Below are 25,058 nucleotides of genomic sequence, written 5' to 3'. Positions count from 1 at the left end.
GCTCCTTCCTGCATCTTAACCACATGCTGCTTCTAGGCAACGTCATCTAAAGATGCAATGTCAAGTTCCATGGGTACGCTGATGATACCCAGCTCTACCTCGCCATCATCCCGTTAAATCCCTCGCATCTCCTGTGTTGTCAGACTGCTCACTTGACATCCAGTATTGGATGATCTGAAATTTCCTTCAGTTAAATCTAGGTAAGACTGAAGCCATGACTTCAGCCCACACCACAAACTCTGTTCCCTCACCATTAATTCCATCTTCCTCCTTGACCCTAGATTAAACCAGACTTTTTGCAACCTCCATGTCCTATTTGACCCAGAGCTGAGCTTCTGACCCCGTATCCTCCCCAACACAAAGACTGCTAACTTCCACCTCTTTAGTGCCAACTGTCTTCACACCTGCCTTAGTCCTTTGCTGCTGAAACTCATTCAAGCTTTCGTTGCTTCCAAACTCATTTAATCCAATTACTTTTCTGGCTATCCACCCATCTTCCACCTTCAAAAACTCAAACACATCTGAAATTCTGCTGCCTAAATCCTAACTCTTTTACCAAGACCTGTTTACCCAGCAACCCTATGTTTGCTGACCTGTATTGGCTCCGGATCCACTAATCCCTCAAATTTAAAATTCTCATCCTTGTGGTGAAATCTTTCCGTAGCCTTAACCCTGAAGGTATATGCCACCTCTTTCAACCCTACAAACCTCAGAACTCTACGCTACTCCAACACAGACCTCTTGTGTATCTCCCACTTCCTTTGCCCCACTATTGACCACTGTGTCTTCAGCTTAGTTCCGAAGTTGTGGAATTCCCATTGAGACATTCCCGTCTCACCTTTTTAAGATGCTGGTTAAAGTCTACCTCTTTGACCAAGAATTCTTAACGTCTCCCTCTTTGGCTTAGTGTCCGTTTTTATTTGATTCTTCAGGTGCTGTCCCTTTCTCCTTTAAATCTGCCATCATCACCCCTCTCAAAAAAAAAAACGCTTGACCCCACCATCCTTGCAAACTACCATCCCGTCTCCATCCTCCCCTTCCTCTCCAAAGTCCTTGAATGTGTTGTTGCCTTCCAAATCCATGCCCATCTTTCCCGGAACTCCATGTTTGAATCCCTCCAAACAGGTTTCTGCCCCTGTCACAGTACCTCAACATTGACTCCGGACCCCATGAAGTCTCATGGCATCAGGTCAAACATGGGCAAGGTAACCTCTTACTGAATACCACCTACTGCTCTCCCTCAGCTGATGAGTCAGTACTCCTCCATGTTGAACACCACTTGGAGGAAGCACTGAGCGTGGCAAGTGCACAAAATGTACTCTGGGTGGGGGACTTCAATGTCCATCACCAAGAGTGGCTCGGTAGCATCACTACTGACCGAGCTGGCCGAGTACTAAAGGACATAGCTGCTAGACTGGGTCTGTGGCAGGTGGTGGGGGAACCAACACGAGGGAAAAACATACCTGACCTTGTCCTCATCAATCTGCCTGCCGCAGATGCATCTGTCCATGACTGTATTGGTAGGAGTGACCACTGCACAGTCCTTGTGGAGATGAAGTCCCGCCTTCACATTGAGGATACTGTCCATCGTGTTGTGTGGCACTATCACTGTGCTAAATGGGATAGATTTTGAACAGATCTAGCAATGCAAAACTGGGCATCCATGAGGCGCTGTGGGCCATCAGCAGCAGCAGAATTGTACTCAGCCACAATCTGTAACCTCATGGCCTGGCATATCCCCCACTCTACCATTACCATCAAGCCAGGAGACCAACCCTGGTTCAATGAAGAGTGCAGGAGGGCATGCCAGAAGCAGCACCAGGCATACGTCAAAATGAGGTGTCAACCTGGTGAAGCTACAACCCAGGACTACGTGCATGCCAAACTGCATAAGCAGCATGCAATAGACAGAGCTAAGCGATCCCATAACCAGCGGATCAGATCTAAGCTCTGCAGTCCTGCCACATCCAGCTGTGAATAGTGGTGGACAATTAAACAACTAACTGGAGGAGGTGGTTCCACAAATATCCACATCCTCAATGATGGGGGAGCCCAGCACATCAGTGCGAAAGATAAGGCAGAAGCATTTGTAACAATCTTCAGCCAGAAGTGCCGAGTTGATGATCCATCTCGGCCCCCCCCCCCGAAGTCCCCAGCATCACAAATGCCAGTCTTCAGCCAATTCGATTCACTCCATGATATCAAGAAACGACTGAGGGCACTGGATACTGCAAAGGCTATGGGTCCTGTCAATATTCCGGCAATAGTACTGAAGACCTGTGCACCAGAACGTGCTGCACCCCTAGCCAAGCTGTTCCAGTATAGCTGCAACACTGGCATCTACCTGGCAATGTGGAAAATTGCCCAGGTCTGTCCTGTACACAAAAAGCAGGACAAGTCCAATTACCGCCCCATCAGTCTACTCTCAATCATCAGCAAAGTGATGGAAGGTGTCATCAACAGTGCCATCAAGCAGCACTTGCTTAGCAATAACCTGCTCAGTGATACCCAGATTGGGTTCCGCCAGGGCCACTCAGCACCTGACCTCATTACAGCTTTGGTTCAAACATGGACAAAAGAGCTGAACTCAAGAGGTGAGGTGAGAGTGACTGCCCTTGATATCAAGGCAGCATTTAACTGAGTATGGCATCAAGGAGCACCAGCAAAACTGGAGTCAATGGGAATCAGGGGGAAAACTCTCTGCTGGTTAGAGTTATACCTAGCGCAAAGGAAGATGGCTGTGGTTGTTGGAGGTCAATCATCTGAACTCCAGGACATCACTGCAGGAGTTCTTCAGGGTATTGTCCTAGGCCCAACCATCTTCAGCTGCTTCATCAATGACCTTCCTTCAATTATAAGGTCAGAAGTGGGGATGTTCGCTGATGATTGCACAATGTTCAGCACCATTCGCGACTCCTCAAATACTGAAGCAGTCCGTGTAGAAATGCAGCAAGACCTGGACAATATCCAGGCTTGGGCTGATAAGTGGCAAGTGCCAGGCAATGACCATCTCCAACAAGAGAGAATCTAACCATCTCCCCTTGACATTCAATGGCATTACCATTGTTGAATCCCCCACTATCAACATCCTAGGGGCTACCATTGACCAGAAACTGAACTGGAGTAGCCATATAAATACCGTGGCTACAAGAGCAGGTCAGAGGCTAGGAAACCTGCGGCGAGTTACTCACCTCCTGACTCCCCAAAGCCTGTCCACAAGGCACAAGTCAGGAGTGTGATGGAATACTCTCCACTTGCCTGGATGGGTGCAGCTCCAACAACACTCAAGAAGCTCGACACCATCCAGGACAAAGCAGCCCGCTTGATTGGCACACCAACCACAAACATTCACTCCCTCCACCACCGACACACAGTGGCAGCAGTGTGTCGCATCTACAAGATGCATTTCAGCAACGCAGCAAGGCTCCTTAGACAGCACCTTCCAAACCTGCGACCTCTACCACCTCGAAGGACAAGAGCAGCAGATGCATGGGAACATCACCACCTGCAAGTTCCTAACCAAGTCACACACCATCCTGACTTGGAACTATATCGCCGTTCCTTCACTGTCGCTGGGTCAGAATCCTGGAACTCTCTTCCTAACAGTACTGTGGGTGTACCTACCTCATATGGACTGCAGTGGTTCAAGAAGGTAGCTCACCACCACCTTCTCAAGGGCAATTAGGGATGGGCAATAAATGCTGGCCTGGCTAGTGACGCGCACATCCCATGAATGAATAAAAAAAAATCATTCAAAAGCACAGCATTAACATGTATGTTGATGACACCCAGTTCCATCTCACCACTACCTGTCTTGATTCCTCCATTGTTGCTAACTTGTCAGACTGCTTATCCGACATCCAATACTGGATAAGCAGAAACTGTCTCCAAATAAATATTGGGAAGATTGAAGCCATTAAATTTGGTTCCTGCTCCAAACTCTGTTCCCTAGTGATTGATTCCATCCCTCTCTTAGGCAACAGTCTGAAATGAAATCAGTTTGTTCACAACCTTGGTGTCATATTTGACGCAGAGATGAACATCCGACAATGTATTTGCACCATCACTAAGACTGCCCATTTCCACCTTTGTACCATCGCCTGACTTTGCCTCGTCCCAGCTCATCTGCTGCTGAATTGCTCATTCATGCCTTTGTTTCCTTTAGACTTGATATTCCAATGCACTCCTGGATGGTTTCCCACATTCTACCCTTCGTAAATTTGAGGTCATCCAAAATTCTGCTGCCTCTGTCTTGATGCGTACCAAGTCTCAGTCACCTATCATCCTGTGCTCACTGACTTAAAATTGGCTCCTGGTCAAGCAACGTTTTGATTTTAAAATTCTCATCCTTGTTTTCAAATCCCTCCGTGGCCTCATCCCTCCCTATCTCTGTAATTGCCACCAGCCCATAACCCTTTGAGATATCTGCGCTCCTCTAACTCTGGCCTCTTGAGCATCCCCAATTTTAATCACTCCACCCTTAGGGGCCATGCCTTTAGTTGCCTAGGCCCTAAGCTCTGGAATTCTCTTACTGCACTTCTCCAACTTGATTTCCTCCTTTTTTGGCACTTCTTAAAACCTACCTCTTTTGGTCATCTGACCTCATATCTCCTTTTGTGGCTCAGTGTCACATTTGTTTTATAATGCTCCTGTAAAGCGCCTTGGAACATTTTAAATTTAAATGTAAGTTGTTGTTGCTTATGCTTCTGTGAAGCACCTCAGGACATTTTGCTCTGTTAAAGTCTCTATGTTATATAAATGTCAGTTGTTCCTCTCACACAGGCCCCTTGTGCATCCTGCTCTCTCCGCTATACTATTGGTGGCTGTGCCTTCAATCACTTTGGTTCCATACTCTCTAATTCCCTGCCTAAACCCTCCTTATGCCCCTTCCTCTCCTCCTTTGGAACCAGTCTTAAAAGCCATCCCCTCCACGTTAAAGGTGTTAGATAAATGCAAGTTCTCGCTGTTTCAATTTCACCTTACATTAATGTATTTACCGACTGAACCAATGGAGGTTTTGTTTGACTGTTTTCAATTCTAGTCAAAGGATCATTGTCTGATCTGACAAGGATTTGTTTTCTTCAATTTTAGCTACCTTTAGCAGAATTATTCCAACTGTTCATATTTCCAGGTGAGCGAGGGAAATGTATTCTAGCCACTCCACCCAAGATACTGTTCTGTGACCTGCGACTTGATCCTGGTGAATCAAAGTCCTGTAAGTACGTATATGTTGGTAATGTGATCTAGATAAAAAAAAACTATGTTCCACCTTTTTTAAAAGCAGTTAAAAATGGAAGTAGAGCTATACTTGCAGAAAATACGGAAGTATGGGGTTGAAGGTGATTTAGAGCTTTGGATCAGAAATTGGCTAGCTGAAAGAAGACAGAGGGTGGTGGTTGATGGCAAATGTTCATCCTGGAGTTTAGTTACTAGTGGTGTACCGCAAGGATCTGTTTTGGGGCCACTGCTGTTTGTCATTTTTATAAATGACCTGGATGAGGGTTAGTAAATTTGCGGATGACCCTAAGGTCGGTGGAGTTGTGGATAGTGCCGAAGGATGTTGTAGGGTACAGAGGGACATAGATAGTCTGCAGAGGTGGGCTGAGAGATGGCAAATGGAGTTTAATGCGGAAAAGTGCGAGGTGATTCACTTTGGAAGGAGTAACAGGAATGCAGAGTACTGGGCTAATGGGAAGATTCTTGGTAGTGTAGATGAGCAGAGAGATCTTGGTGTCCAGGTGCATAAATCCCTGAAGGTTGCTACCCAGGTTAATAGGGCTGTTAACAAGGCATATGGTGTGTTAGCTTTTATTAGTAGGGGGATCGAGTTTCGGAGCCACGATGTCATGCTGCAGCTGTACAAAACTCTGGTGAGACCGCACCTGGAGTATTGCGTGCAGTTCTGGTCACCGCATTATAGGAAGGATGTGGAAGCTATGGAAAGGGTGCAGAGGAGATTTACTAGGATGTTGCCTGGTATGGAGGGAAGGTCTTACGAGGAAAGGCTGACGGACTTGAGGTTGTTTTCATTGGAGAGAAGGAGGAGGAGAGGTGACTTAATAGAGCCATATAAGATAATCAGAGGGTTAGATAGGGTGGATAGTGAGAGTCTTTTTCCTCGGATGGTGATGGCAAACACGAGGGGACATAGCTTTAAGTTGAGGGGTGATAGATAGAGGACAGATGTCAGAGGTAGTTTCTTTACTTAGAGAGTAGTAGGGGCGTGGAACGCCCTGCCTGCAACAGTAGTAGACTCGCCAACTTTAAGGGCATTTAAGTGGTCATTGGATAGACATATGGATGAAAATGGAATAGTGTAGGTCAGATGGTTTCACAGGTCGGCGCAACATCGAGGGCCGAAGGGCCTGTACTGCGCTGTAATGTTCTAATTCTAATTCTAATTTCTTCTCCGCATTTTTGTGAGTAGTTGCTCTTTTGATGTCTGTTGGACATGGTGTGCCCTTTGGGAATGATAAGAAGTGGGAGAAGAGTCAAATTTAACCAAACACTATAATTTACTAAACATATAAGTTTATTTTATAGAAGGAGGCCATTCAATGTATTGTCTGTGCTGGCTTTTTGCTAAAGTAACTCAAAATTAATTCCAATGCCCTGCTTTTTATAAAAGCAAAATACTGCAGATGCTGGAAATCTGAAATAAAAACAAGAAATGCTGGAAATACTCAGGTCTGGCAGCATCTGTGCAGAGAGAAGCAGAGTTAACGTTTCCGGTCAGAGACCCTTCTTCAGAACTGACAAATATTAGAAATGTAAAAGGTTTTAAGCAAGTAAAGCAGGGGTGGGGCAAGAGATAATAAAGGTGAAGGTGTTAATAGGACAGGGTCACAGAGAATAACTGACCAGAAGGTCATGGAACAAAGGCCAATGGTATGTTAATGGTGTGCTGAAAGACAAAGCGTTAGTACAGAGAGTGTGTGAATGACTGTAAAGCACAAACATAAAAAAACACATTAAAAAAAACTAAAACTGGGTAAGCACAGTGGAAACAAACTAAACAAACTGAAAAACCTAAAATAAAATAACCAAATAAAAAAGGGAAAAGAAGAAAAGAAAAAATAACTAAGCATAAAAAGGGAGACCTGTCATGCTCTGAAATTATTGAACTCCATGTTCAGTCCAGCAGACTAGTGTGCATAATTGGTAAATGAGGTGCTGTTCCTCGAGCTTGCGTTGATGTTCGTTGGAACACTGCATCAATCCCAGGACAGAGAAGTGAGCATGAGAGCAGGGGGGTGTGTTGAAATGGCCAGCAACCGGAAGCTTGGGCTCATGCTTACAGACTGATGCAAACTGACAAATACATGAATAGGATGGGAATAGAGGGATACGGTCCCCGGAAGTGCAGAAGGTTTTAGTTTAGGCAGGCATCAAGATCGGCGCAGGCTTGGAGGGTCGAATGGCCTGTTCCTGTGCTGTACTGTTCTTTGTTCTTTGTTGTTCTTGAGCGGAGGTGTTCTCAAAGCGATCACCCAATCTGCGTTTGGTCTCCCCATTGTAGAGGAGACCACATTGTAAGCAGCGAATACAGTATACTAAATTGAAAGAAGTACAAGTAAATCGCTGCTTCACCTGAAATTAGTATTTGAGGCCTTGGATAGTGAGGAGAGAGGAGGTAAATGGGTAGGTATTACACCTCCTGCGATTGCAGGGGAAGGTGCCGTGGGAAGGGGACGAGGTGGTGAGGGTAATGGAGGAGTGGACAGGGGTGTCACGGAGGGAACAATCCCTTCGGAATGCTGTCAGGGGAAGGGAGGGGAAGATGCGTTTGGTAGTGGCATCATGCTGGATGTGGCGGAGGATGATCCTTTGGATCTGGAGGCTGGTGGGGTGGAAAGTGCTTTTTATCCCCATTTCATTTAAAAGAGACAGTGATCTCTGCCACAACCATTCTTTGTGGCAGTGCATTCAATGCTGTAATGAAATTTCTCCTTTGTGCAAAAAATTTTTCCCTAACCCTTCTCTTCACTCTCTTGTTAATTTTAAATGGTTGACCAAAGCATCACTGACTCCCAACCAATAGAAATGCTCTTTCCTTATTCGTTCTTCTCAAATCCCTTCGCTATTTTAAAAATCTCTCTTGGCCATCTCTGCTCTGATGGAAATTTCTCAGTATCTTGATTTTTTTGCATCATCCTGTTGAATTTATGCAATATGAGTTTTGTTGTTTTCGTGGACTTTTTAGAATGGAGCCACACAGTATTCTACAATATCCTAACCATTGCCTTGTGCATACATGCTATTTATAAAACCCCAAAAGCTATCTATTAAATTATAGTTTCATCTTTCAGTCTTGGCTCAGTGGTATCATTCTTGCACCTGAATAAGAAGGCCACTTGGCCTGCTTTTATCTTTCCATCCAGAAAAATCCTAAGGGCTCCTCAATGAAGGAACTAATGTTTTTTTTTAAATGGTCCAGGCTTTTTGACTCCATTTCTTTATATGGAAGTCTTCCATATGTTGATCATTCTGTGTGAAGAAAAATGTACCATCTATCCTGAAGTTACCTTTTGCTAGTTTGTATCTGTGACCTTTTGCTCTATGTCTGTAATATTTCCAGTTTACTTTTTCCATTCTCTTGGTAATCTTCTATATTTTCATATTTTAATTTTAAGATGAAAAGCCCATGTTTCTGCAGCCTTTCCTAACAACAACTTGTATTTATATAACACTAATAAAACACCCCAAGATACTTCACAGAGGCATTATAAAACAAAACTTGACACCGAGCCACAGAAGGAGATATTAGGACAGATGACCAAAAGCTTGGTCAAAGAGATAGGTTTTAAGGAGTGTCTTAAGGAAGGAAAGCGAGGTAGAGAGGTAAAAGGTTTACAGACGGAATTCCAGAGCTTAAGGGCTGGGCAGCTGAAGACATTGGCACCAATGGTGCAGCGATTAAAATTGGGAATGCACAAGAGGCAAGAATTAGAGGAGTGTAGATATCTGAGGGTTGTATTACTGGAGGTAATGGGGAGGGGCAAGGTAATGGGGAGGGGCAAGGTCATGGAGGGATTTGAAAACAAGGATAACACAAACCCTTAACACAAACCTCCTTTTTGCACTGTTTCCAGCACTTGAATGCCTCCCTTGTTTCTTGGTGACCAGCACTCGTCACTTTATGGCCCAGATAAAATAATATTTGATTAGTACCACTATATTGTGTTGCACTTGCATAAATGTTTTGGCGATATTGGAATTGAATTTCTCCCCACCCCCCCAAAGCTTAATGCAGAGCTTTGTAGGGAGGGGCGGGGATAGGGATAATTTTTTTGTGGAATCTTCTGTTGAAGATGAATATTCATTATGATACCCATGGAGATCACAACCCAAAAGAATCCAATCCATCGACCAACCCCAATTTAGAAAAATAAAACTGACAAAATTTTGCTTTATAAATTTTACTTTAACACTCAAACCAAAACTAACATAAATTAAACATGAACTAACAGTTAAAGCACGGTGTGTGTATGTACAGCTTAATGATTCCACGTTGTTTATCAAATACAACAAAGATAGATCTCTCAGATTTTTGGGCAGTCCTGTCAGCAAGGATATTACCAGTTATGGCCACAAAGTCCTTCAGATCCTGTCTTCCAAGATGCAAACACAGATGTGATATCTTCCCGTCAATAGCGAGCGTTGCAATCTTCTCTTCAACATTTCAGTCTTGTCACCTCTTGAGCAACCTTGGCCCTGCTCAAAGCAGTCTTGATGGTGTGGTTCCACTAGTAATCCTTTAAGGCACCAGAAACAGCTGTAGAAGCTCATATTTACCAAGGGCCAGCTCCCCGAAAGCAGATTCCAATCACAGCAGCTTACCTTTTTAAAAAAAACATCTTACTGGTTACTTCAACACTGCAGTCTTTAATCTTGTAAACTGAAACTCGAGCTCCAGTCACTTGTCTCTGGTCTGGCGACCAGGTGAGAAAGATGTCTAGGGGTCTTTTGCTGTTTCCACCTGGTCTTATTGTAACAGGGTTTAATTTTAAACACACTGTGTTTTGAGCTCCCCCTTTGTGAATCCTTGTTCACAGTTTTCCAATTATAAGACAAAGAAAAGACAATAAACAGGCTTTCTTCGATTTAAAGAACGAAATGAAATTTTATTAAACCTTAAACTTAATCTCTAATACGGTTAACACCTACGGATATACGACGTGCCCATGCTAGCATGCACATACGATACACATATGCAAATAGGGACAGAAAAGAGGAGAGAAAAATATAGTAGAGATAGCTTTGAGGCAATTTCAGAAGAGTTTCTTGTTTACTGTGCTTTGAGCTCATTTGATTATAGGTAGTCTTGCTTTTCTTTGGGGCCCAGTATTTTTAAGCCTTGTTCACTGTGGGAGACTTTTCTCTCTTTGAGGTTCACATGTCGTCACAAGATTCAGTTCTATGGGAAGAGATGGGAGCAGGCAGACAGGAGAGAAGGGAATTTTTGCTTCAGTTCCAGGAACACACGGAGTTCTGAGTTCAAATTCTCTTTTTTCAGTTTAAAACTCCCCTAGTTGGTCACGTGACCGATTGGTTTGACCAGGTCTCTTCTGTGTATTGGGGCGGAGATTAGTTCCTTTGTTTCAACACTGGCTGGTACTATACAAATTTCCTTCCAGTCAGGGGCTTGCAATTTTAAGTTTTAATGTTCATGTGGTGAAATAATGTATGCCTCAGTCTTGGTAGGTTGGGGGGAGGAGGTGGGGCTTACCTGGCACTGGTCACACCTCAGATTATACGACTGTTTTACCTGATTCCAACCAGTTCTGATTTCCCCAGAACGCTGAAGCCTTTGGTTTCATTTTCCAGTAAAGGACTGTCAGAAAAAATACAAGCTTTGAATCCAAGGTCAGTGCACCAAGCAGTACTGTTCAGAGAGCAAGCTGCGCACTGTGGACTCCATTACATCATACTATCAAGTGAAAAATAGAAAACAATTCAAAAATTATAATATCAGTCTATAAATAAAAATCTTAATTATACAAAAATAAAGGCCTGGATTTTACAGTAAGAATAATGGTGAGGCTATCAGCACAGTGGGCGGCACAGTGGTGCAGTGGTTAGCACCGCAGCCTCACAGCTCCAGGGACCCGGGTTTAATTCTGGGTACTGCTTGTGCGGAGTTTGCAAGTTCTCCCTGTGACCGTGTGGGTTTTCTCCCACAGCCAAAGACTTGCAGGTTGATAGGTAAATTGGCCATTGTAAATTGCCCCTAGTGTAGGTAGGTGGTAGGGAATATGGGATTACTGCAGGGTTAGTATAAATGGGTGGTTGTTGGTCGGCACAGACTCGGTGGGCCGAAGGGCCTGTTTCAGTGCTGTATCTCTAAATAAAATAAACTAAATTGGGTAGCAACTTCCAGCATCCACACAAGCGCAGTTAAACATAGAAATCAGGAATTTGCTGTCTGATTTGCCCTGCTCCCCCAGAAGCTTCGTCCCACAAGTACCTCGCTGAGAGACTCAGCGTTGCAACATGTGACGGGCATGAAGTTATGCTACTTACCCACTAGATAGAATTATAGAATGGTTACAGGACAAAAGGTGGCCATTTGGCCAGTTGTGTCTATGCCAGCTCTCTGCCAGAGCAATTCACCTAGTCCCACTCCCCTGCTTTTTCCCTGTAGCCCTGCAAATTCTTTTTCTTCAGATAATTATCCGGTTCTTTTTTGAAGGCTTCAATTAAATCTGCCTCCGCCACATACTCAGACAGTACATTCCAGATCTGAACCACTCACTGGGTAAAAAGGTTTTCCTCATGTCACTGTTGCTTTTTTTGCCAAGCAAGTTAAATCAGTGTCCTCTGGTTCGGGATCCTTTAGTCAATGGGAACAGTTTCTCCCCATGTACTCTGTCCAGAGCCCCCTGGTTTTGAACACCTCTATCAAATCTTAGTCTGCTCAGTCCGCAAGCAGGAACCTGAGCTTCCGGTTGCTTGCCATTTCAACACTTCCCCCTGCTCTCATGCTCACATCTCTGTCCTGGGATTGCTGCAGTGTTCTAGTGAACATCAACGCAAGCTCGAGGAACAGCATCTCATCTACCGATTAGGCACACTACGGCCTGCCGGACTGAACATTGAGTTCAATCATTTCAGAGCATGACAGCCCCCCATTTTACTTTCATTTTTAGTTATTTTTTTCTTCCTTTTTTTTTTGCATTCTTTTTTACAATTTTTTTTTTTTGGCATTTTTTTCATTTCATCTTAGTTTGTTCAGTTTGCTTACCCACTGTTTTTTTTTCAGGTTTGCACCTGCTGTTCAATATTCAGTGTATTAACAGCTAATCTGTACTAATGCTTTGTCTTTCAACACACCATTAACATATTGTTTGCCTTTGCTCCGTGACCTTTTGGTCAGCTATGTGGCCTGGTCCAATCTAGACCTCCTTTGTTATCTCTTGCCCCACCCCCACCTCACTTGCTTATAACCTGTGACTTTTCTAATATTTGTCAGGTCCGATGAAGGGTCACTGACCCGAAACGTTAACTCTGCTTCTCTTTCCACAGATGCTGCCAGACCTGCTGAGTGGTTCCAGCATTTCTTGTTTCTATCAAATCTTAGATGAGGGGAGCGATGGCATGGTAGCTAAATTTGCAGATGACAAAGCTAGGTAGGAAAGTATGTTGTGAAGATGACATAAGGAGGTTGCAGGCTGATATAGGTAGGTTGAGTGAGTGGACAAAAATCTGGCAGATGGAGTACAATGTGGGAAAATGTGACGTTCACTTTGGCAGGAAGAATAAAAAAGCAGAGTATTACTTAAATAGAGAGCGACTGCAGAATTCCGAGGTGCATATGGATCTAGGTGTTCTAGTGCATGAGTCACAAAACGTTAGTATGCAGGTACAGCAAGTAATATAGAAGGCTAATGGAATGCTATCCTTTTATTATGAGAGGAATTGAAAATAAAAATAAGGATGTTATGCTTCAGTTATATAGGGCATTGGTGAGACCACATCTCGAATCCTGTGTGCAGTTTTGGTCTCCTTTAAGGAAGGATGTAAATGTGTTGGAGGTGGTTCAGAGGAGCTTTACTAGATTGATACCTGGAATGAGCAGGTTGTCTTCTGAGGAAAGGTTGGACAGACTGGGCTTGTTTTCACTGGGGTTTAGAAGAGTGAGGGGAGACTTGATTGAAGTATATAAGATCCTGAACGGTCTTGACAAGGTGGATTTGGAAAGGATGTTTCCTCTTGTGGGTGAGTGCAGAACTAGGGGGCACTATTTTAAAATTAGGGGTCACTCTTTTAGAACACATGAGGCAAAATTTTTTCTCAGAGTTGTGCGACTTTGGAATTCTCTGCCTCAGAAGGTGGTGGAGGCAGGGTCATTGAATATTTTTAAGGTGGAGGTAGCTAGACTATTGTTAGGCAAGGGAATCAAAGATTATCGGGGGTAGATGGGAGCGTGGAATTAGAGTCAGAAACAGATCAGCCATGATCTTATCGAATGGCAGAACAGGCCCGAGGGGCCAAATGGCCTACTTATCCTAATTCGTATGGTCATATTTATAAAGCCCAGGATCCCATCTGCTTTATTAACCACTTTCTCGACCGGCCCTGCAACCTTCAATGGTTTGTGCACATATAACCCCAGGTCGCTCTGCTCCTGCACCCCTTTAAAATTGTACCCTTTAATTTATATTGCCTCTCATTGTTCTTTCTACCAAAATGAATCACTTCATGCTTTTCTGTATTAAATTTAATCTGCCACTGTCTGCCCATTCAACCAACCTGTCTATGTCCTCTTGAAGCCTATCACTATCCACCTCACAGTTAATATGTCCAAGTTTTGTGTCAATTGCAAATTTTGAAATTGTGCCATGTACACCCAAATCTAGTTCATTAATATAGATCAAGAAAAGCACGGTCCCAACACAGACCCTGGAAGCCTCACTATATACCATCCTCCTGTCTGAAAAACAACTGTTCACAACTGCTCTGTTTCCTTTCACTTAGCTAATTTCATATCCATGCTGCTTCTGTCCTGTTTAGTCCATGAGCTTCAGATTTGTGAACAAGCCTGTTATGTGGCACTTTATCAAATGCCTTTTGGAAGTCCAAGTACACCACATCAACTTTCTCTGTTACCTCATCAAAAAACTCTAGCAAGTTAGTTAAACACAAAATAAAAATAGAAAGCGCTGGAAATACTCAGCAGCTCTGGCAGCATCTGTAGAGAGAGGAGCAAAGTTAAGGTTTCAGGTCGATGAAATTATGAAAGGTTATTGTCCTGAAACGTTAAAGTTAATACTACTGAGTATTTCCAGCACTTTGTTTTTATTTCAGATTTCCAGCATCCGCTGCATTTTGCTTTTATTTTAGTTAAACACGATTGCCCCTTAACAAATCTGTGCTGGCTTTCCCTAATTAATCCTGATTGTCCAAGTGGTTACTAATTTTGTCCTGAATTATTGATTCTAAAAGCTTTCCCACCACTGAGGTTAAACTTACTGGCCTGTAGTGGCTGGGCTTGTCCTTACAACCAAGGGTGTAACATCTGCAATTCTCCAGTCCTCTCTCACCACTCCTGTATCCACGGAGGATTGGAAGATTAGGCCAGTGCCTGCACAATTTCCACCCTTATTTCTGTCAGTTTCTTTGGATGCATCTCATCCGGTCCTGGTGACATCAATTTTAAGTACAGCTAGCCTATCTAATACCTCTTCTTTATCAATTTTTAGCCCATCCAGTATCTCAGCTACCTGCTCTTTCATGATTTTGACAGCATATTCTTCTTTGGTAAAGACAGATGCAAAGTACTCATTTAGTATCTCAACCATGTCCTCTGCCTCCATGCATAAATCCCCTTTTAGGTGCCGAATCGGCCCCACCTCTACTTTTACCACCCTTTTACTATTTTTGTCCATACAGAAGACTTCTGATTCCCTTTTATGTTAGCCATGAATCTCTTCTCATACTTTCTTTTCTTCTCTTATTTGTTTTTTCACTTCCCTTCTGAACCTTCTATATTCAACCTGTTTCTCCATTCTATTATCCACCTGACATCTCATATGCACTCTTTTTCTGCTTCAGCTTACTCTGTATCTCTTTTGTCATGCAGGAAGCTCTGGATCTGTTTGCCTTACCTTTCCCCCTCGTGGGAATGTTCCTTAGCTGCACCCAAGCTATCTCCTACTGTTCAGTTACAGTTTTGCCTTCCAGTCTTTGATTCCAATTTACTAGGGCCGGATCCGTTCTCCCTCCATTTAAGCTGGCCCTCCCCCTATTAATTATCTTTAAACATGCCAAAAAGATGGGGCTTTTTAAAGTGTATTTTTAATGCCATGATGAGTCTTAGTTACTGTCAAACAACCTCTTGGACACTGAACATTTACTCTTACAGGTGTGCAGTCTCATTCTTCAGATATTAATTATTGGAGATTTTTCAAAACTTTTAAAAAATTTTCTTTCTGTCTCTTTTATCTTCATTTTAATCCTATTTTTCTTTCCCTATGGTTTGGTTTCTGTATATGATTTTTACATTGAATTAAATATTCTAATTTACACTTTATGGTTTAGATTCTTCAATCTATTTGGTTGGGGATGCACTCCATTGCTTGCCCTGTTCATAGGTCCTAAATCTCCTGTAGAGGGCTCCATGCTGCTTTGACTGTCTGGAAACTGCAAATCAGTGTAAAAGCCCACAGAAATTTTGTGGGCAAGTGAAAGCCGAATGAATGGGAATCGCTGCTAACTGCAAAATTTGGGCAAAAGTGAGTGTCTCAAATACCAACTTCTGCAGTGACAATTAGAAAGATTCCACATGATATGGTATAGAGCCACCCCTGCTTTTGCTTGCGACTTATTTATATTGCAGAAACACTTTTGAAATAAGGCAATAGTTTATACTAGCTATCATTATTTATCATTCTTTGCTGTGAATTTTCTGAAATGATGAATGATTTTAGTTTTGCTGGGAATTTTCAGATTCTTACTGTGAACCTGTGCCTCTTGATGGTCCACCTTCCTTCCGTGGCCAGTCAGTGAAGTATGTTTATAAATTGACAGTTGGCTGTCAGAGGGTCAATTCTCCAATCAAACTTCTACGGGTTCCTTTTCGGGTTTTTGTGGTCTATGGTAAGTCTGAGGTGAAGGTAACGCGCCTGTTTGGCACTGCTTGTAACTTGTAAGATGATGTGTATCTAATTCCATAGTCTGTGAAATTTCATTTACATTGTGTATTAAAAGTTTAAATGCTCTTTTTGGGATGAGAGATTTTAATTTTTTTCCTTTCAAATTTGTGCAGTTTCTCCTTGATGGCATCATAGGATGGTGGACCTAATCCAGGTTCTATAGGGATAGGCCTCCAACAACTGAAGATTTCTCCCCAATCTTTTTAGTCATGGTGTTTCTTCTTGCTGAACTAATCAGATCTGAGAAAAATTACTGTACAGATGTATGTTCACAATCCAGACACAATTATGGATGAAGAACATTTTGATAAGGAACTTATACAAGCATGATATGTTATGAGCTTACATATCAGCCTATTTGTAGAGTTTAAAGTTAAATTACATTTATAACAATGGTAACATTTTCCTTCAAGTGGAAACCAGGGTGAAGACTAATCAGAAATAAAAACAAAGTGCTGGAAATACTCCGGTCTGGCAGCATCTGTGAAGAGAAAAGCAGAGTTAACATTTCAGGTCTGTGACCTTTCATCAGAACTGGCAAAGGTTAGAAATGTAATAGGCTTTGAGCAAGTGTAAAGTTGGGGGGTGGGGTGGGGGGGAAGAAGAACAAAAGGGAAGGTGTGTGATAGGGCAGGAGAGATTAAATAACAAAGATGTCATGGAACAAAGGCAAAGGAGTGCTCATATTTGTATTAAAAGACAAAGCATTAGTCCAGAGAGAGTGTATTTCCAGCACTTTGTTTTTATTTCAGATTTCCAGCATCCGTAGTATTTTGCTTTTATTGAAGACTAAACAGATTTGGTAAACTCAAGTCCAACCATGAGAATCCAGAAGTTTTAAAAATTGAAGAATTGTAGAACTTGACTCCCAATCTAGCACCAGCTGTATTTCTAGAAGTAGTTAATTAAGTGATAAAGGCTCAGGATGGGTGAATTTTTGCTGCAGGCAAAAATCAGGTATGAGCAGGTTGGCCGCCCATTTTGGATATTGCCCAATTTTTAATTCCTATTGAACTTCAGAAATTATGCAAATCGGGTGGCCATTCTGATATTGCCCATTTTCTGCATGGAAGTATTTGAAAATTTGCCTTTGTGTGTGTCTGTGTAAATAACTAGATTTCATTCATCAATACACTATGGTTTTTAATGAACATTTCAATTTCTTTTTCACATCAGGGCTCGAAGATTACCAGTTTCCTCCAGATGAAGCTGTTGCACCTACAAACCCATTTTTGGATGAAGATGAGAACATTAAAAAAGACACTAGATTAGTAGACCTGGCAACAGAAATGCTGATGACTAGCACATCTCGCCGTAGTCTTCGTGAGTATTTAATAATGAAACAAGCATTAGATAGAGACTCTCCTAGCCAACAAATGTAGAGCTGCTCCAACCTATTAATGATATTTCTGGATTTATACAAAGCGTGGTTTCACCAAGATAAGGAAGAAAATGGTGGCTGTAATGGCCAAAAATATGTCCTGTTTTTGTGCTGATTACCCCTCAAGTAGTTATTGGGGACCATAGCAAGTGCTTCTTTTGAAGTTTAGGAAGTAACTTAATGAGGTGATTTTGCTTTGCTAAACTTTTTTTTAGTTAAGGTTTGTTAAAAATGATTCCAATTTCAGCTGATTCTATTTTGAGCATTCTTTATCTTTTCTGTTTTTCTTGTGGCTTCAACAATACAGTTGACAAGATCAAGGTGATTTGCTTGGAGTTTTGAGCCTGGCTCAGTGAAGGAACTGATGTGATGCCAGTAGACACAGTTACTAGCCCAAAGTGCTTTAGAAATCTAACCATAGCCATTTTAGTTTTCTTGCATTGCCAGTATCTCTGATCTTGTCAGCAACTGCACCTTAAAGCATTCAAAAATAATTACCAAGACTGATGGAGAAACAAACTAGATTTATTTTCATAAAAAACACATTCTTTGTTTATTGTAAAGAACATTATTCCTCCATTAGTATTAGTGATGAAACTTCTATTAACATGTTTACTGTTTGTGTTAATTCATGGAAATTATAGGACAGTCGTTCAGTGTTGGTTTACCATAATATGGGGGATGGTAGCATAGTGGCTATGTTATTGGACGAGTAATCCAGGGGTCTGGACTAATGATCCAGAGGCATGAATTCAAATTCCAGCACAGCAGCTGGGGAATATAAATCCAATTAATTAAATAAAAAATTTGGAATAAAGAGCTGAAATCACTCATGGTAACCATAAAACTACTGGACTGTTGCAAGACCCAGTTAATGCTCCTTTTAGGGAAGGAAATCTGCCATCCTTACCTGGTCCGGTCTACAAGTGATTCCAGACCCACAGCAATGCAGTTGGTTCTTAATTGCCCTCTGAAATGGTCTAGCAAACCACTCAGTTGTATTCAAGAAAGAGGCTCACCACCACTTTCTCAAGTCCAATTAAGGATGGGCAATAAATGCTGGCCTTGCCAGTGATGCCCAAATCCCATGAATGAATTTTTAAAAAATTCCTCCCAGGTTCACTTCCTGCTTTAGGGTGAGTTACCTGATCTCAATTAGGGATACCATTGGGGAGCTGAAGTTGGTCTGTTTACCACTGGACTGTGGGATTGGTGGGGCAAACAATTTTTTTTTAAATATTATAAATGTGTATTACATTCCAAAGAACTTGAAGGCGGAGGAGGAAGTAATGAGTCTTTGCATTGACCAAACAAGCAGGAAGCAATGATAAATGAACAAGATTTCAGAATCCAAATGCATATTACAGCAGTAATATTGTGCTTTGGCTTAAAAAATTATAACCAATATTGTTCTGTATATTCCATGCAGATTTGTATAACATTACTAATATTCGGGGGAAGGTTGGAAAGTTTTGTATCTTCAAAACCATCTATAAAATTGGAGAAGATGTAGTGGGCACATTTGATTTCTCTGAAGGAGATATTCCGTGTTTGCAGGTCAGCATATTTTGTCCTTGCTAATCTTGGTGATTTATCTGTCCACTGCAGATATGTGGTCCATTGTTCTAAAAGTACTTTGATTATTGGCTTGTTGCCTAGTGTGAGGCTACAACAGCTTATACAAATATATTTATCTCCATTATTTACTGGCCAACTAGGAAAAAGTTTTAGATTCCTGGTCTGTACTAAATTATCTTACTGCAGCTAGTGCAAGAGTGGGGCATTACAATTGGCATAAGCATCCCTGGGATAAAGGAGGTAGAAAGAAGTAGAAAATAATTAGTCGTGTGTGAAATGTGTCCATGGAGGTTAGCTGAAGGTGGGTTTGAGATCTGCTGTGATGCCTTCCATGACTGAACCTAGTCGGCAAGTGTTTAGCCACTTGAGCAAGGTACTTGTGGACTGTCAATACCCCTGATACAGTGCCTCATATAGGATCTGTACCTTCAGGATAAGGTTATACAGTTCTTTAGTTGGAGAGTTACTGCTGGTTCAGAGCATGAAGCTGTTGCTTCTCATGAATGTGGATGGAAATTAATCCAAATGCATTATCAGCCTCCACAGCATTTTAGAATACTTTGCATGGAAATGCCAGGCAAAGCTGAACAGTCAGATGGATTCAGGAGAGCAATTTATGCACAAACATGTCTTTCAGTATTTTCTTTTATGACATACAGGATGATGCTATTTTTGTCCTTACTAATCCCTTCTTCTAGCATTCAACGTTAAGTAGTAATTGTTTCCAGTTAAATAATAGATGTGACTGCAGGTTTTAATTTCCACAAATGCAAAACTGACGCTAGGCTTAAAGCATTCCATAGCCATGGCTTGATGAACCTTTTTTTTTTAAATGAGTTTTTAATATGGAATACCATCATTAACTATGGGAATTAAAATTGAAATAATTATTTATGCTTATTTGTAACCACTGATTTAAGTCACAGGCTGTCCTTATTTGCAGTTCTCAGTGTCTTTACAAACTGAGGAGCATGTACAGGAAGAGTACCAGAGAAAGCCAGGGCAACCTGTTTCCCTTAGTACGCATGCTCGGCACCAGGAGTCATGTTTGCACACTGCTAAGACTCACTTCAGTTTACCTATTCCACTAAGCGCCACACCCAGCTTCATCACCACTGTCGGTAAGTGTGCATCATTTGTTTTATTTATGTGGTTATATGCTGCATGCAGGCTGATAATGTCAGTGACAACCTGTCTTGTGTATTTGGGAAAATCTGATAGCAACCACTTTCCTATGCTGAAAAATAAATCAGATAGCCATGTTTGTCAGCATCATTGCAAGTTAGCCTTAACCACAGCAGCTCTTGCTCACACCGCCTGCCTTCAGCCCTTCAAACAGTGATTAGATGATCCAATTAATTTTGGTTCCAGGTCCCTTCAAATGCAGATTGCTAGGGATTATTACAACAGTGTAACTGAATAACATTAACCCAATGCAATGTAATCGTTAGTCACCTACTAACCATGATGTGCCAGTTGCAATGATTGGCATTAGAATTTCTGTAGCATATTATAAAGCACCACTGCTAAAAGTGTATTCAAAATTTTTAACAAATGAAATGAAGCTCTATCCTGGATCATCCAACTTAAGTATTGTATAAGATTTCAAATACATGTTCCACTCCCTTATTTTATTCCTTCCTTTGCTGAAGATGTTGACTCATTCTGATATGATTCCTGGGAGTAGGCAGGGCCAGATCATTTACCCAAGTGGAAATTCGATGTTCCATGCTAAGCCTTGTTCAGCTATTACCCCTGACTCCACTGACTTTCATTGGCTCCCTTTCACAGTTTTGCACCCTGTTCTCTTCTAAATCTGTAGTTTTGGGTGTTTTCCTAGTGGCAGAGTCTTAAGCATCGTGCCCTTGCTCTTTTGAAATTCACATCCCCCTTCCAAACCACTGCACCTTCCTTCAAATGTTTCTTCAAACGCTAGATTTTTGACTTGTTGACCTGTTGCCTTCTCCCAATCCTTACTTGATGTCTGAGTTTTTCTTTGGTTTTCCTTCCTTCCTCCCTCTTTTAAAACATGTTGGGCATTTTGCCACATTTAAAATATACGTGGTGAGTTATTGTGGCACTTTGTTGTTCAGGAGTGCTATCTTCAGGAAAAGGAGAAATAAAGAAGGGGTTATGGAGGGGCCTGAAGTAACTTCAGTGCAAGAAATACAGTTGTTTAAACCTATATTCAACACCAAGTAATCTTAAAATTTCAACATTTTAAAAATCCTTAAATTTTGTATGATTTTAAACAATAGGTTGATAATATACTTTAAAGTGATTAATGCATAAGTTTCAATTTCAGTGTCCTTAAAATGGCGCTTACATTTTGAGTTCGTCACATCTCGTGAACCAGTGGAACCACCTACTGTGCTTGAGAACCAATCGGAGATAATTACTTGGACTGGGGCAGGGAAAATAGATGTGGACACATTCAGCTGGGATCTGCCCATGAAGGTGCTTCCAACCAATCCTGTACTTGCATCTTATGTGTCACAGTTCACATCTTCTAACTCCATCAGTATTTGAACTTCATTATTTTCTCGTGTTAAGGAGTGGTACTTAGAAAAAATTTTCAACCACTGGATTTAAAATGTTTGGATTTTAATAATCAGCAATGGTGCAACAGCAACAAAAGGAAGGGCAAGGAAGAATATTACCATGGATGTTCCAACTACATCAGTTCTTGTTCTGCTAATCAGGAGTTACTGGAATATATCACAAATGAGCAGCATTATTTTCTGAAAATATGAAGAGCAGGATTTATGGTGACTACAGTTTCTTCTATTAACTACATTGCAAGAGAAGAAAAAATGCAACTTCCACATTTTCTTCCATATATTTTTAAAACTGTCAATTTCATAAATTCCTTAAATTGAAATTTGGCTGATTTTGAAGATTCTGACTTGAATAGAAGTATTTTGTACATACCAAGTTGTTTATGGCTTTTGAGCTATAATGGTAAGTACTAGTAAAAAGTTAAATCATTAAAATGCACTTTGTTTTGTTGTGGATTTTAATATAGCTAGTCAGAAGCTCACAAATAGGGAGTACTGCGACTTTACATCTGTACTCATTTTAGTTCACGTGTATAACTTTCAACACATGCTTAACATTTACAGGTAGTTTGCTGTTCTTCAGAATTCTATTATTTTGTATTAAAAGTACACTATTATTGTATTGTAACATCAATAAATTTTTGTTAATATGCTATTTAATATCTTAACACAGCTGTTGAATGATCAAACCATTTTTTGTGTATTCCTGCTAGTATCCCAACGTCCCCATGCTGCTACATTTTACTTACCATTGCTTGGATACTTGGCATAAGCCATTGTTAAATCTGCAAGTGGCACCAGGAGGAATGATGGATGTATGGCAGCTAAAGCCCTCGCCTATGCTGACAAACCTCTGGCTACTGGAGCTTGATTATATTTTTTCTTTTTTAAAAAGTTCATCAAATTATATATCTCTATCCTCTTTCATGAATAATTTCCAGAAGGAATAAACTGTCAAATTCTGTGAAATGTTGCAGAAAATATTTGCTTTAATGTCTCTTGATTTATATGAATGAAAATAATGTACTTTATAAAAAAAAAGCTGTTTTAGTGTTCTGTGCTCGTTTTTTATATTTAATATAATGTAGCTTTGGAAGTCTGCGTAATTTTCTAATCCCAATTCATTCATTTTTTCTGCATTGTTGACCTTCAGATCCTAATATTTGATGAAGGATAACAACTGCACTTTTTTATAAAATGTACTGTTTTAAATCTTGCAGTTTATTTTATAGCCTAATTTTATTTTCACTGTTTAATTACAATCCTATTTGTGTCTGCAAATTTGTCACAGGCCAATATTCATCTAACTTGTTCATGGCTGTATAGTTGAATCATTCAGGCATCTGGCCTCTTTTTAAAGCCCTTTTGTCCTACTCTTGGCCATGTGCCCTTTAGCAGCTCAGATGTGGAAGTATGAGCTCAGTTGGAAAACCTCAGCATGGAGGCCACGCCCAATGCTGGGCTCTCCATGTGAGAAGTAGTCTGTTTATTGCATTAAAATAATCCAAGGACTAAGGCATATTTACTGCAGAAAAATATTTGTGGTATTTAAAATGGAGAAAGTGCATTAATCAAAATGGTGAAAGCTGCAATATTTGCTGTATTCCAGATATTATGTAATAGTTAAAGAAATAAAGCATTTTTGGTTTGTATGTTAAAATCATTCTAGGCAAACCAAATGCTTTGACATCAAATTGTAAGAATTTAAAATTTGTTGCATTCAATAGTGCATAATTAATTGTATATCAAAAATCTTGTTAAATAATCATTCTTTGTTGCAGCAAATTAACAGGCAAAATTCCAGATGACGACTAATTTAAATACAATCCTATTTGCCCTCTATACAATCGTTAGTGACACCCGCTCACAGTATAGTTCTTTTTATAGGAACATAGGAAGATAGGAACAGGAGTAGGCCATTCAGTCCCTCGAGCCTGTCCTGCCATTCAATGAGATCATGGCTGATCCATGGCCTAACTCCACATACCCTTATCCCTTAATATCTTAACAAAAATCTATCTCAGATTTAAAATTAACAACTGTTCTAGCTTCAACTGCTGTTTGTGGGAGAGAATTCCAAACCATTACCACCCTTTGCGTGAAGAAGTACTTCCTAACATCTCTCCTGAATGGTTTAGATTTTTAGACTATGCCCCCTAATTTTAAAATCTCCAACCAGGGGAAATAGTTTATCTTTATCTCGCCTGTCTTTTCCTGTTAATATCTTTAAGACTTTGATTAGATCACTCCTGAACCTTCTAAATTCTAGTGAAAACAGGCTTAATTTGTGTGATCTCTCCTCGTAACTTAATCCCTGTAGTCCAGGTAACAATCTTGTAAACCTACGTTGCACTCACTCCAAGGCCAATATATCCTTCCTAAGATGTGGTGCCCGGAACTGCTCACAGTACTCCAAGTGGGGTCTAACCAGGGTTTTGTACAGCTGCAGCATTACCTCTTTATACTCCAATCCTCTAGATATAAAGGTGAGCATTCCATTAGCCTTTTTGATTATTTTCTGCACTGGCTCGTGGCATTTTAAAGATCTATGCAGCTGAACCCCAAGTCTCTTTGGACATCCACTGTACTTAACCTCTTCCCATTTAGAAAGTACCCTGCTCTATCCTTTTTTGGTCCAAAATAGATAATCTCACACTTGCCAGCATTGAAATCCATCTGCCACAGTTTTGTCCATTTGCCTAGTCTGTCAATATCTCTTTGCAATTTTATGCTATCATCTAGACTCTCTACAATGCCGCCTAACTTTGTATCATCAGGAAATTTGGATATATGACTTACTATGCCATCGTCCAAGTTGTTAATGAATAATGTGAATAATTGAGGCCCCAACACAGATCCCTGTGGGACACCACTAGTCACATCCTGCCAATCGGAGTACTTACCCATTATCCCCACTCTCTGTCGCCTACCACTCAACCAACTTCCTAACCATGTCAATAATTTTCCCTCAACTCCATGGGCTTCTACCTTAGTTAACAGTCTCTTATGTGGGACTTTATCAAATGTCTTCTGGAAGTCCTTATAAATAACATCCATAGACATTCCCCTGTCCACTACCTTAGTCACCTCTTCAAAAAATTCAATGAGATTTGTCAGGCATGACCTTCCCGTCATGAATCCATGCTGGCTGTCCCTGATTAACTGAAATTTTTCTAGGTGTTCAGTCACCCTATCCTTGATTATAGACTCCAGCAACTTGCCCACAATAGATGTCGGGCTAACTGGTCTGTAATTTCCTTGGTTCCCCCTTTCACCCTTCTTTAAAGGTGGAGTGACATGTGCAACTTTCCAATCCACAGGGACCACTCCTGAATGTAGGGAGCTCTGAAAGACTATAGTTAGGGCATCTACAATGTGCTCCCCTAC

The 25,058-nt window shown here is 41.2% G+C and overlaps 1 protein-coding gene across 4 annotated transcripts in view; it reads left to right on the top strand.

Annotated features, from left to right (window-relative positions):
- The window catches only part of rgp1 (GP1 homolog, RAB6A GEF complex partner 1), a 36,909-nt gene extending 13,628 nt beyond the window's left edge, over positions 1-23,281 (top strand). For 2 of the 4 annotated variants that reach the window (XM_068032337.1, XM_068032327.1), the window contains exons 2-7: positions 5,092-5,215; positions 15,949-16,098; positions 17,331-17,477; positions 18,965-19,092; positions 20,057-20,234; positions 21,419-23,281. In XM_068032337.1, the coding sequence (XP_067888438.1) occupies positions 5,092-5,215; positions 15,949-16,098; positions 17,331-17,477; positions 18,965-19,092; positions 20,057-20,234; positions 21,419-21,642 (951 nt within the window). In that variant the 3' untranslated portion in view covers positions 21,643-23,281. The remainder of the gene's footprint in view (positions 1-5,091; positions 5,216-15,948; positions 16,099-17,330; positions 17,478-18,964; positions 19,093-20,056; positions 20,235-21,418) is intronic. The other 2 variants (XM_068032309.1, XM_068032318.1) reach the window with 2 other exon arrangements.
- Positions 23,282-25,058: the final 1,777 nt, after the last annotated feature.

The sequence above is a fragment of the Heterodontus francisci genome, chromosome 1, assembly GCF_036365525.1.
Source record: "Heterodontus francisci isolate sHetFra1 chromosome 1, sHetFra1.hap1, whole genome shotgun sequence".
In the NCBI taxonomy this organism is placed as follows: domain Eukaryota; kingdom Metazoa; phylum Chordata; class Chondrichthyes; order Heterodontiformes; family Heterodontidae; genus Heterodontus; species Heterodontus francisci.
Note: the sequence above shows the minus strand (reverse complement) of the source record. Positions and strands in the feature narration are given on the sequence as shown.